The sequence below is a fragment of the Lepisosteus platostomus genome, chromosome 8, assembly GCF_059453375.1.
Source record: "Lepisosteus platostomus isolate fLepPlt1 chromosome 8, fLepPlt1.hap1, whole genome shotgun sequence".
NCBI lineage: Eukaryota > Metazoa > Chordata > Actinopteri > Semionotiformes > Lepisosteidae > Lepisosteus > Lepisosteus platostomus.
The window spans coordinates 53077119-53092070 of NC_142618.1; the positions used below are offsets into that span (position 1 = coordinate 53077119).

The window sequence follows — 14952 nt, forward strand, 5'->3', positions numbered from 1 at the left end:
GAGGAATCCCCTGTGAAACAGGGATTACAGTACATACAACCATGACACAGACAGCGCCCCAGGTCTGGAATTAAACCCAGGGCCCAAGCTCTGGAATACAGGAATGCTAACCACTGCACCGATGTGCCACCCTGTTTCCTTTGATTTACTGTAGATCAAATTAAGACCATTGCAAAGCGGATCCAGTAATACAAGTCTCTCTAAATCTATGCAGGAAGAAAGTGTGATTAACTGTATCAAAGGCCCAGAAGAACAAGAATGAGTAAAGAAACAGAAGTCATCAGTACTAGACATTGATCTGATCCCATATTGAAGTGATTCATGAAGATTATTTGCAGATAATACTGTACATTTAAAAAATGAATGACAACTGCATGTTCTAGAACCTTTGCCAGAAACAATAAGATAACCAGCCCACAATTACTGAGGTAGGCTGGACTTTTCCTTTTTTATCAGTGGAATAAAAACTGTAAGTTTAAGTCCAAGGGAATGATACTAGATCTTATTTACTCATTGTTAAAATGCTTGACAATGGGACAGAGAATTACAAAATTTAGACACAGCACAGCAATGGGAATAGGATCTAAAGATCATGTGGAGGGTTTCACTTTTGTCATCACTGCAGACAGCTGCTGAGAAGAAACTGCACAAGACCACAAAGTGAGATGTACTGCAGAAAAGGACATCAATTGTGCTTGAAAATGGAACTACATAACTCAATCTAACTTCTGATGTTATCCAGATTAGAGTGAAAATATTCCGAAAAATGTTTACTCTGGTCTTTAGACTCTTCAAGAGTGGTGATCTGGATTTTAAAGGTGATGAATTGTGACAAAGAGGATTCTAGGAGTATTACTTACCTAACCCCCCTCAAAGAAAGGCTTTGCTGATATAGCAGAAATTTGAGCATTACTATAGGATTGATGGTGTTCATTGAAAGTAAGTAGATAAATAGAAGGGCATTATCTACCCTCAAATCAATTCCCATGAAATTTCACAAAGCGCAGCTGTTTCAAGGGCAATAGAGCTGAACAAAAGCAAAGCAGATTGGGTATACAATTAACACGCACAAGATGGCTTCCAGTATACTATATGCCTCAGCTTTGGAATGAAGTGGATTTTAAAAGTGGAAACACGAATTGACTTTTAGTCAGTTTAGTTTTGTTTTTTTAACTGGCAGGATACTGGATACTGGATACTGATTCTTGTAAAGAACTACGGAACTTGATGCATACCAATAATTTTCATGCGTCAGACAAAATATCTCATGTGTTTTAAAGCTCAGTTGAATCTCTCCTCTTAAGGGCTCTCCGGTTCTTTCCTATTTTAGTTGATTTTGTGCACCTGCCTCCCATCCAGCCCCTCCCTATTTAAGCCAGACACTCCTACCATTCCGGGCTCAGCATTGGGAGATGGATGCCCAGAAGCCCGCCTATCAGCGGGTCCAGGAGAGACCCGACGGCATCGGCTTCACCCCGGCGTCCTGACCAGCTGAGTCCAGGGCTAGGAGTGTCTGGCCTCGTTAACCCACTTTTATTCCCTGTCCCCGCACTGGATCCCATTCCGGTTTTTAAACCTTGTCGTGTCTTTGTTTTGAATGGATCACCCAGCTCTGGAATCTTGGACTTCACCCTGGATTTAACCTTCGAACTCCTTTGGACTTGTATGCCTGGACCCAACCCCCCTGCAGTTAGTATTAGTAACTTCTAGCTCCTAAGAGTTACAATGATTCTGCTGAAATGTCAAATGGTGCAAAAGAACACAGTCTAGAAGGATGTGAAGCCATAAAGCCTGACAAAGAAAAGAAAAATTCACCTTTGTTCTCTAAACTGAACCACGAAAGGGCATTAATTTGGATTATATGTTGCCAAGGAATGCTCATTACATGTTAAACAGATTGTCAGCTGTTAACAAAGCAATCAATCATGTTCAAAATTAATCACTAAAAGACAATGAATGACTAATCCATTCCTTAGTTATACCGTCAAATGCCTGCCATTTTGTATGTAGGGTACAGTGATTTGCCTCAATGTTTGGGAGTACCCATCATTTCACGAATAGAGGAGCTAATTGTCAGAGTTATACAGCATACTCAGCTGTCATAAGTAAAGTACACTGCTAATACATAACTGCCAATACATCTTTTTAATGCTCATCTTTACTAGAAGGCATTGTAAAATGGTATCCAATGTTGTTAAAAGGTATGGTAATGTTGTCCTTTCCAAATGAAAGTGAAATATAAGTTAAAGCAACAGCAAAGAACATCCTAAAAAAGCTCTATACTCAAGATCTATTCTGTCAAAAGAGGTGGCTGTCAAAGGAGACTGATAGCAGCTCATGAAGGCATTAGAAAGGTTGGCTTCTGCAAGACCTGCATGATGCCCTGTAACTGTGATCAGAGTTTGATCAATAGTTTATGGCACAAAGAGTAATCAGTCTGCAAAGAAGTGGGCGGAGTGAGAGTTATTGAGTAATGTTGCACAAGTGGTTTTGCTTAATCATGGATGATAAAATGTGAGAAAGGTTAGAGTTTTGATCTCCTCTCGATATTAATACATATTAATATCTATAGATTAAAATATTCAATATTCAATGCTTCTGAACGTTCCTAAAGTGTGGCCGAAGGTGGTGAGTGTCACTACATTTAAATGTCATTCTAAATTCTGTATTCTTTTACAAGTCTTCAAATTCAAACACACAGCTGCCATTCGTAATATTTGATTCCTACCACAGTAGTGAATGCTAAAAGAAATGAACTTACTCACATTGAAACCTACTGTCTCAGCCTCAAGTTTCACGTATGATTTCAATGGACAGCAAAGAAAGCTTACCGTGCAGATTTCAATAGAAAGTCAGTGTGCAGCCCACTTTGTCTTTTTTTGACATAGATTCAATGTACTGCTAAAAGCAATTACACTACATTATTATAACTGCACACACAACCAATGCAAACATCACATCTAAAAGAGTTTACTGTATGTCAGTACTGTATGTTTAGAGCATTACGATTCTTGGAGAAGCATCCAGAATACAATACATTGACTGGATCTGATGAGAGGGCTTTACAAGAGAGAAAGGAAGAGAGTGCATTCGGTTCAAATACTGCTTGGTGGATGACAGAATGATCAAATGAGTAATGCAAAATGGTGTTTTGTTTTGAGATACACGTCACCATGTAAATCAAGACTCTTGATACACACTGGCAACTTGAATGGAGGTCTGTATCAGCTCAAGGCTGATTTCACTGCATACTTTAGCTGTCGACGGTTTCTATTAAGATATACATTTTTAATCTACATTTAATCTTTATTGAACACTACTCCCACCCCCACTTCCCGCTTTTAGAAAACGTCTATTAATCCATGATTCATGAAAGATGCTTCAGGCTGTTCTGTTTGTGTGTGACCTTTAATCCCAGTGACATTAATGCACATTTGTATCTTGCCCCAGCAGTCAGATACTGCACACTTAATGTTAATGCCGGGAGAAGTTTAAACTGCTTCATTAGAATGAAACAAAGGAATGATAAATGTACACAGCACAGTGTTACAGTGCTGGTTTTGCAATGCATGACTGTGATTTAAAAAAAAGATAGATAAAAAACTAAAGACACAAGAAGCAAAACACTTAGATTGAAGGCCTGAAGTTTGAAACTTTTCTTATGACTGGTCCTGGGCCAATGACCCTAAAAGCTTTTTTGTCCTTGCTCAGAGTATGCAATGGCAGGACTGTTACATTTTTAATGTAGCAGGAAAGAGTTTTTAATAAAGCTATTTTAAGTCCCATTCTACCTTGAAATGCATAAAAAATAACCCAACTGCTATTTAGCTTTCTCCTTTGACTTTTACTTATTTATTGCCGAAGATACTCAGTCCATCTCCCAAGTTTGCCAAAGAGTGGATTTTTAAATGTCTCATTTGCATAAAACTGTTTGTTTATAAATAATGAATTACCATTTAAAAATTAACTGACTTTAAATGTGCCAAACAGTAATTGCATTATGCACAATAATATATGTGTAGCACATTAATTTGGAGTTTTCTCTCTCTCCTTCTCACATTTCATATATTTTAAGAATTGGTGAGCCACTATCATCCTTTGGTGTGAAGGTATCCTGTTCTGAATAAACATATGTACAGTACAGCATATGGACTGTAGTAGAGTTAGTATGCATTTTTGTCTTACTAGGTTAGACGTTTAATAGTTTGAAAACATTTACATAATACCTCGAGGTACATCGCTTATTGAATTTTGTACCAACATAAAATATTACAGCTAAATGTTTCTTAATATTTGCAAACTGATCTTGTGTACAAATACTTCATTTTGAAATTTATTTGATATATATTAGGAGTTCTTATGTTATAATATGGCCAATTATATTCTATACTGATGGAACAGTCTAGTAGACTAAATTGCTACCATGCCTTTGAGGGTCTAAGCTTTGTTATACACCATGAAAATGTCCAAAACCAAGCTTCGGAAGTGAATCTGTAGCCGTATAGGGTCCCTTTTCCCTTTGTATTCGAAATAATCTGCAGGATCAGAATATTCAGCTATGCAGTAGCGTATGAACAACGAACCATTAAGTACAGGGTTTTGTAATAAACCTGTACAATATTCTACACTACCAAAGAAAAATGGGAAATGAAAAAGAACAGGCAGCAGGAAACTAAAATGTAAAAAAAAACAACATGAAATGTTTATGAACTTCCGCAACATTCGACTTGCCAGGTGTTTGGAAGGTCTGTACTATATTGCACACTGGCTAGGAGTTCAGCCCAGGGTCATTTCTGTAAGGGGAAGTCTGTGCAGAAAATCAACACCTGCACACAAAACGCTGGCTTTTAGATGGCGGTAACAATTTCAGCCTGAAGACATTTGAAACATGCAGGGCAACAGCCAGACATGACACAGGCACCCAGATGAATGTTTATAATTATTAATTACCATGACAAACTGCACAGTTCTAAATTAAGAGCTGTCTGACAAAAGTATTTGCAAAACAGAGACAATATGTAAATTAAGTCCATTAATTTCACATTTGAAAGCAAGTCTCTGCAGCAGTGAAAAGCCATATTATAATAGCAATGTAAACTTTGCTATCTCTTGAGTGATATGACAGGTTTTTGATGTGTGGAAATGTTAATGGTCTTATTATGCAGCACCATCCAATAAATATTCAGGGTCTCAGTAATACCCACTTGCACTCTTATGCTCCTCATTACTAAAACATTACGTCTTGTTTGGAACATTATAAATGACTTACAATGTACTTCCAAACATATCAGAAGGAGTTGGGCTGGGTCTTACAATCTTTATGATTAATTGTCCTTATAGCATTGTGTGCTAACTCTACTTAGCTACTAAGAAAACAAAATTTAATTATTCAAGTTATACGTAAGAAGATATACTGTATTTCCAAGCTGCCCGCTTCCTGGGGAGTTCACTGCATAAGAACAAAATAAATAACCAGGACTGATTAATATTCCATATACCTCAATATAAAGGTTTAGAAACCTTCACTTTTTTTTTATAAACTGCTGACTAAAGCAGAGCATCTCACTGAATCAATACACAAAAAATAAATTCCTTCCTGTATGTGAAGGTAGGATGTAGTGTGTGAACAATGAAAATATTTGATTATTTTGCTTGTATAAATTGTCACTTTATTGCTAAGTTGTCAAAACAAAGTATATACTGTACTCCTTGTATACACTTTCAGTTTTATCTTTATGTTTAGAGGGTCATGATGAACCTGAGCCTAACCTGGCAAGCACCAGACTATGACAGGGAACACACATACTGTATATTCACTCACACATGCAAATTGGGTACAGATTAGAAATACATGTTTTGGACAGAGGAAGGAATCTGAAGCACCTAGAAAATCTATGTGAACAGGAGGTGAATGTGCAAACTCCTCCAAAACACACACCAGAATCAAGGAATATCGCCATGACCTAGTGCTGCTTTCAGAGTGTGCAAGTAGAATTCCTTGTGTCCTCTCAGTTAAACAGACAGATTTCCCTGCAGCCTGGGTATTGCAAATGAAATCTACTGCAACAGTTCAGAATGGACCAACTTTTCACATACAGTACAAGTTACCTGTTCAGATCACATGAAAATAATTGTCCAAAGATATTGCAAATGACACAAGCCCATTATTTTCAGGTCTGTCTTTAAACAAACAATAGAAAATCATAGAGAGTGCATGTAAAGCCATGGCAATATTTCCAGTATTCATAATAAAACACCACTTATTGATATTATTGAAAATATCAATTGTATCATCCCTCCCTTTGTGCTTCTCAATTTAATTGAAGCATGGCAATCTGGTGTGTCATTTTACAAAGGCAGAGTTTCTTGCAAAAATATATGGGACATCCTGAAACTTGATGACTAAGTGCTTATGTAGGGAAATTAAACCCTAAAAACTGTTAACTTATTAAATTATATAGGAAAAGCAAACCAAAGGCAAGCATTGGAAGAAGAAATAAACCTTATTCATCAAAAAATGAAACAATATATTTTTTTCTATAAAGACACACACTTGCAGTTATATTTGTACAGTACATGCAACAAATTAGCAGGCACAGCAGGTCATTATTTTACAATGAGCCACATTACCTGGATGTGGTTGTTACATATACAAAGTTCCTACTGAGCTACTGTATGTTTAAAGTCCCATTGAATCACACTGGGATTAACTGACTTAAACACATAAAACTGGGATAAAGACATCTTTAATTGTATTGAGTGAATGCACTCTTCAGAAGTATCATTAGATACCCAATTAAAACTGCAAATGAGCTGTGTTAAATTCTGTCCATAGAAACTGACATTCTATAAAAAATAGACTTCCTCACTTTATATAGGGGTATCCATCTCTTGAATGTCAATGTTAACTAATGATATTAATAATCATAAAGAAACAAATTCTATACAAGTTTACATTATACTGTATATTAATTCACACATTTTAAAAACGTAATTTTTAATCACAAGCCATGTTGGTAATATAAAAATGTCATTTTCTATTTCAGTCAGTCCAACCTAAATACAGTGCAGTTTAACCTACTCTATATATCTGCATACTCTGTATACGTTATACAAATACTTTTGTAACCTACTGAAAAATAAATTAGCTTTGAGTAGTTCATGGTAGGTCAGGGATTGCAGCTTTATGTATGTGCAAGTATGTGACTTGCTTCTTATTTACAAAAATGGCTATGATTATGGTATATACAGTATGTATAGTTTATATAACGTATAGTGCCATGCAAATAAATTCACTTCTGACACTAATGTCTCATTTGATTCATTACATATTGTATAATGCATACAGTATTATACAGTATTTGGATTTAAAGCTGTAATTATTTCACAAAAAACAGTTTTACGTTTGATCAATTCAATGTCAGCAATTCTGGAAAATTAAAGATACAAGGTGAAAGTTATTGATTGCCTAAGTATTCAACCCCCATGACAGCACTTTCAGCAGCAATTATTGTGATTCAATATTTTGAATAGGTATCTTCTACCCTTGCTTAGTGTCACGTTGCAGGTTTCTCCGTTGTTTCTCGCCAGCTTGCCCCAGTTCTGACAAGTTCACTGGGGACAGGTGATCGACTCCAATCCTCTAGCCTTGCAATAAATTATCTAATGGATTTAAGTCAGGACTTTGACCTGGCCGTTCAAGGACATTCACTGTCTTCTTCTCTGACCACTTCAGCGTGGTTTTGGCCTCGTGCTTCAGGTTATTGTCCTGCTGTTATGTGAATTGTCGACCCAGTTTTAGACCCTAGGCTGACTCAAGCAGGTTTTCCTTTAGGATTTTCCTATACTTTGCGCCATCCATTCGACCTCAGTACAATTCAGAGTTGTCTCTTGAAAAGAAAAACCTATATACTGTATGGACTTACATGCTATCATACTATTATGCTTTTGGAATAGATTCTAAATATAAAGTCTTATTTTAAAGTATCATGACAGCAAACACGGACAGTAACAAAAAGTGGAAAATTTGCAGGGTGTTGAATATTTTTACAAGGTACCATACATGAGTACCTTTAATTCAGTTAAAAATGATCTGTGAGTACAATGGAAATATATGTGAGTGTAAACAACAAAATTGTACTCATTAATCTGCCTATAAAAATGAAATGAATTGTGGTAATACCATCAAATGCTGAAGATAAAGCTCTTTCATTCTGTAAAGCACTTTGAGAAGCCACCTTTAAAGGTGTTACATAAAATAAAGTTTATTATTATTATTATTATATTCTTTCGTTTTGTTTTATTTCATATTATTTCCCTACTCTGAAACATTCGTTTCCATATTGGGGATAATATTGTGTGAGGTAAGGTGGACGACCATCCTTTCCTTTTTTCTAACTGCTTTATCCAATACAGAGTCGTGGGGGAGCAGTGGGCCTATCCCAGCATGCAGTGGGCACAAGGCAGGGGACACCCTGTATGGGAGGCCCATCCATTGCAAGCACACACTCACATCAGGGCCAGTTTTTCACGATGTCAATTATCCTATCAGTATGTCTGTGGGCTGTGGGAGAAAACTGGAGCACCTGGAGGAACCCCACGCAAACAGGGGGCAACAATACAAACTCCACGCAGATAGAGCCCCAGGAACAAAACTCAGGGCTGCAGTGCTGCAAGGGTGCCACCCTTAGGTTAACAGTAATCATAGTAATAGTAATAGGATTTCTCATAAACAGAAATCAATTGTGGTAATACCATCAAATGCTGAAGATAATATACACACATACTGTATACTGTGGTACAACCACTACAACTTAAAATGACTTCTGTATTTTGTGCAGGTGGGCTGGAGGCTGGCCAAATACAGGAAGTTCAGAATTGCACAGTTCCGTGTTTCTCGGCTGCTACAGACCTGTGAATAGCTTTCATATGGAAGTGGTAGGCGTTTGGCTCAATTGAATTAGAAAACCAAAGTCCAACTTTGACATTCATTTAAGAATCTACTGCCACTTGGTTTCTCACGCTTCACACTTTTTCTGTTTCCCTCCCTCACATACACACAAACACAAAACTAGGAAATCATTTCAGGAAACAATCCTCATAGATTGCAAATGTGCAAAAACAACCATATGTAACTTGTGCCTTTTTACAAAGCATTCGAATGATGCTTTCTGACAAAATGTTTAATTTGGCCTTTCACCTCTTCTACATTGAGATAAATTAGAACGACTTCCCAAATCACCTCTTTTCGAACTGGAGTCAAATATTAACTGAAACAATGTCATGTAAACATACACTGCTATTACAAAAACATACTGAATAAATACATTTATGAGAGACCAATGAAAAACCTCAACTAAAAAATTAAGCCTTTCAGCACAACTGGTTCCATTTGCTTCATTCTACCATGCTCTATGGTTAACGGGTTAAGTGAAGAGGAAAAGGGGTTCACTTACATTCTGCTTTCCCACAATATTATCGAATGGAAGCTCAGGACTCCATGACCCTTCAGTGAAAGTAGTGCTGCTGTTTCTCCGATCTGCAGAGCTAATGGACTCCTTCATTATGTCTTCTGGCAAGGTGAGCAGACTCTCATCAGGCTGCTTAATGAGATAGGTTTCAATATTATGCTTCCGTAGAAATTCATTCCTTTCTTTTCCATGGCCTTCCTCCACTTCATAATCACCATTCAGACAATCCAAAGCAGCCTTCGAAATATGGATTCTCCTGGAAAGCAAATGTCAAGCTGTCAGACTACCGATCTTGATAAACGAGAAAAGGATTCAAGAATTGAAATTAAGAACATTACCAATCTTCCGTTTAGAAAAGCAAAAGCAAAAAAGAAGAGAAGATTAGAAAGGAGTATGTGAGAAAAAAATAGTTTCTTTAAAGTATTACCTAAATACTGTAGGTTCAACTTAAATTGCATTTATTCATTTGGTAGACTCTTTAATCCAAAGTGATTTATCATCACTCCTGGTGAAGATACAAGGGGTACACATACTGTAGAAGTGGTGTATAACCCATTAAAACCTAATATTTATACCTGAAAGAATGATCGATGATTTTGAAAAAAAAATGTTTGAAAGGTTAATAGGGTGTATAAAAAATTCCACACCAGAAATTAAGAATGAATTCAGAAAGCAGAAGATTGTCAAGCTTCCTGACAGTGCATCTACAAGACTACTGCAGCCAGGAAAACATTTTCTGACAACTACAGCAATTCTATAGCTACAGTATGTGGTGAAGCCTTTCATTCTGACATCCAAACAATTTAGGGTTAAGTTTTGACTTGGTCAAAATCAATAGTACAAGAGCACAATTTAAAAAGATCGCTTACCAGATTTACTTTTACCTTTTTTCCCCATCACCAATATCTAAATTGCTTTCTGAGCATAATAACTGAAGCACCATTAAGTGAAAGGGATTACTCATTGCATTGCAATAAATGACTGATTTAGCTATTTTTTTCCACTGTGTTCTTAGATATGTTAGTTATCTAAGATAAGATAGATCTTATGACGCTTTCATAAAATAAAAAAAGCTCTTGCGTTCTATATCATACAGAAAAACACTGCTTTCATTAAATGTACAAACTCTAATACAAATAAATATTTTATTCAGAGAAGATGTTTAAAAATAATATGATTCTCATACTGCATATATCCATATAAAGTATATATTCTTATCTCCCCATATAATACATTATTAAACAAAGATTTTATGTCAGATGTGTTTGAGATTTTCGTCTGAAAAATAGTGTGTTTCAGATATTATTCCAGAGCTGCTTACAAAGTATGATGTATAGCTGTTGATACAAACAGTAAGAATAAAATGAAAAGGAACAGATTTCATGGTCAGTGTGCTAGAAAACAACACTTGATTTGTTCAGGGAACAGGATGACAGTAGCTGACGTAACTGAGATGTTTCCAAAAGCATGTATTTTTATGTATTTATTCAGAAAGGTGGAGAAAGATATAATAAGAATTTAAAGAAGGGGTTAAGCTGCCCACTGTCGGACATGTCAAAAGCATAATTAAAGTTTGAGAGTGCCTTTAGATATTTTGAAATTGTACAGACTGAAAACAGTACAAACGGAGAAGTGTACAGGGAAATTTAAGGAAGTCAGCCAGGAATACAAAAAGAAGTGTCTGATCCAACAAGACTGGGATCCCAAACGCACAACATCCACTTCCACTTTGATGATATTTGATGAAAGCTTTTTTTTCTGTCTAAATTAATTAAAAATAGCATATGACTCTTATTTTCCCTGAAGGTAATTTTACAGGAAAACTGCCCATTGCCAAGTTATAAAATTACATGGCAAATATGTCGACAGGGGAAATTAAGTTAAAGGCCAAGTAATTTTTTTCAACTTGCTTCTTTTTCTGCTCAGTACGGAACCTAATAACATAATATAAAATATTATATTACATGAATAATTGCTAATGAAACTATATTCCTAATTTTCCCTGCAGGCAAATTGTGGTCAAACAGTCTACTCCTCAGTAAATTAATTAGATAGGTGATGTGCTCTACATTTGCCTACAGGGATAGCTGGGCCCTGTACAGTATGTCAAAGGATGCTACTAAAGGAACTGTTCTGTTTCTTTGGATTAACATGTTATTGGTATTCCCATAGTTTGTTCTAATGAAAACATCAAAAACCTCTAATTAAAAAATGACTTAATTTACAGTAAACAAGCTATGAAAGAGATTTTATCCTTGCATTAATTTCTACAATATACATATATATTGTATGATGTGACTGCATGTTACTACACATTTTTGAATGCTAAAATATGAATTTGGTAAAAACATACAGATTGCCACTTAAAACACTTGAGATTTTGATTGCAGTTATGGAAATTTGATCTTAGAGTAATAGATTAAAAAATCAGACTTCTCTTTTTACAACCTGCTATTGTATGTCAAGCTGAAAGTCTTGTAAAACTCGAAAGTCTGTGTGGTGGAGAAGTGAAACTTTTTAAAATGAAGCTTAAAATGTTTTAATGTCTTTTAAATGGTTTAAAAATCCAATAATTGTCCAAACACTAAACCATGCATAATAGCAGAATAATATAAATGAAAATGTATGTAATTAGTATTATTATTTTTAAGATTTTGTATGGAAAAACTAAATTTTAAGTGGTTTTTTAAATGATGATTGTCAACCAATTTCCACATCTAATATGCTTTTTCCAGATCTGAAAGTGAAAATTGTTTTCTACATGGCTTTTATTGGATGGAGAAAAAGCAGAGATTAACTTGCTTGGCGGAAAAAAATATTTTATGGAGTGACAGAAATTACACAAGCCTTTTCAAAAATCACTTTACATTTAATTACAAATACTCATCCATCGGGGTAGCACCAGGCCCACCAGGGCCTATTAACCTAACAGTACGTGTCTGGACTGTGGGAGGAAACCCATGCAAACACAAGGAGAACATACAAACTCCACGCAAATAGCGCCCCAGGTCTGGAATTGAACCCAGAACCCCAGTGCTGCAAGGCAGCAATATTAACCACTATGCCACTGTGCAGCCCTTAAATATATAAAAAAAAACTTATTTAATTCAACTTCCCATTGTGCTGAGGCAGGAGATGTCTATGATTTCAGAAGTGTTAATTTCATGTAATGAGGAAAGAAGATCTAAAAAAAAACATCTTGTTGTGACATCCTATACACAAAGACTGATGCACCTACTGTCATGTGAAAGCCTTATGTCAGTGCAGAATTACCCTCTTCTTGGGTTTTGTCTTTTAAAGTGATATGCTGATTAAGTCAACTTTGATGTATGGGGAAAACTGTGTAATCTTGCCAATCAAGTCTTTAGTTCTTATTTAAAATGCATAGAATGATTTCACTGCCTTTTTAAACATGATTTGTTTTATTGTTTTTTTAAATGTTGAATGCTTTCTACACATCTTTTGTTTCCAGTCTGATGAGACAATTCTGTGTTTACCTCACACATACAATAGATACCACCTTTTGTAAAGCAGTGCCTTTAAAGAAACGTATCGTGTTATGGTTGAAACACCTCCCAAAAACATAACTGTTGTGCTGCCAATGAAAGCAGGTCTCTCAATCACTTAAGACCTTGTTGTGGCTATAAGAACTGATCTACTTCAGAGCAGATTTTGAGAACCAAAGGAGTACAGGCTGCAGTAAAACTGCAGTTAAAACCAGTGCTATAAAAGTGTGTTCTGCTATCTAAATACTCTTCTGGGACTTTTTGGCAAATGTTACATCGTTACAACGACCCAGTAAACATCAAAAAGTGGATCGTTTTTCATGTACTCATAATTTTACTGCAAACGTTTTAAAAAATAAAATAATGATCTCTTTCATTCGATAGTTTTGACGTGGCTTACCCTGGAATACCTCCAGACTCAAGCTTGTTTGCAATGTCTACATCCCAGGACCAAACGTCAAACTGCCACTTGCGAAGCCCTAGGACTCCACACAGCACGGAACCCGAGTGGATCCCAATCCTCATATCAATGTCATGCTTTGTGCGAGACCTCACATATCTGTGCCAACAAAAGTAAGAGAGGGGAAAAAAGTCAGTTACTTTTTTCTTATATTTAGAAATAACATTCTTAAAGGGTATAATCTTTCCAAAAGGGGTGTTCCCATGGTAACACATCTGATGAAGAAGGCTAGTTGAACGGGCACTGTATTGCTGTAATTCATGTTGCATAGTAACTGAGTAGTTGAATGAGATGTGGAATGAATTGGAAGAGACCACCAAGTTATTCATGGTTATACAGTTGTCATGCTTGAAATGTCTATCAAATTAGTATTATTCTAAAACGTGGGACACAGGACTTTTCGCTAGAGCACCTACGGTACTTACTCTGAAGTCTTGAACGTACATTTATAAAAAAAAAACAAGAAATAGGTTTATTCCATGCCGAAAAAAAGAAAAAAAAAAGAAAACACAACGTTTCGACCGTGGAGCCTTCTTCAGGTGTGAGAAAAAAATATATTTTGTCTCATTAACAATGAGCCTCCAATTACTGGTTTCTTTAGTCTATAATTAATATGTTCTGTTGAAAGCAATCAGCAGTTGCTAAATATCTTGTTAGTTCATATATGAAAATACTGAAAACATAAAATAATCAGTACACACTATGTCAGCACTGGTGTTTGTAGTGTAAATGTGTGACAACATCATTGTTGGCAAAAATCAAGTTTAGAGGCTGTGAATGATTATGAATGTAATAGATTAAAAGGAAATGAAATCAGTGTCCATATCATAATAGGAACAGCTACATTAGAATGATCAATTACATTCACAGAGGTCAAATTGTTCTCATATTACTGTACAGAACTGATTTGTTAATGTTCCCTTTGGTGTTAATAAATTTGATTTAGAAAGTGTCATCTCCAAAGGAAAGGGTTGTCTGGCACTTTTGCCATTCAAAAAGGGAATGTTGCTATGAAAGCTTTCATCCAACCAAAATCTAACCATTTTATCCTAAAATACTGTAGGCTTTGAAGGAACTGTAAACTGTAATAGTAATTTGAATTTAATGTAACTTCACAGAATCTTGGAACAAATTTTTTTTTTTTTTCATATTTGATTACAAACATTTGGCCTGTGTTTTTTTTAAATCGAATACTTGGAATAAGAAAACAAGAGAGAAAATAATAGAAAGAGAATAAATAGTTTAATGAGAATATTTCAGAAACCAGATATCTTCTAAGCTCAGCACCTTTAAAATGGACGTCTTAAATCATTACCAGTCATCCATTTTCTATCCATTTTATCCATTCTGTCCATATCAGGATAACATACTGTATATAGCCTAGGGGAGCCGGAGCCCTTCCTGGCAAACAACTGGCGCAGGGCAGGATACACCCTGGATGGGACGCCAGTCCATCACTGGGCACACACACACACCAGGGCTAAATTAGAACCCATTTAACCTATCAAGCTGCCTT

The 14952-nt window shown here is 35.9% G+C and overlaps 1 protein-coding gene across 2 annotated transcripts in view; it reads right to left on the reverse strand.

Annotated features, from left to right (window-relative positions):
* The window catches only part of adcy8 (adenylate cyclase 8 (brain)), an 83178-nt gene that overhangs the window by 38381 nt on the left and 29845 nt on the right, over positions 1-14952 (reverse strand). For both annotated transcript variants that reach the window (XM_088643922.1, XM_088643923.1), the window contains exons 6-7: positions 13377-13535; positions 9456-9726 (exon numbers count right to left, since the gene is read on the reverse strand). In XM_088643922.1, the coding sequence (XP_088500048.1) occupies positions 9456-9726; positions 13377-13535 (430 nt within the window). The remainder of the gene's footprint in view (positions 1-9455; positions 9727-13376; positions 13536-14952) is intronic.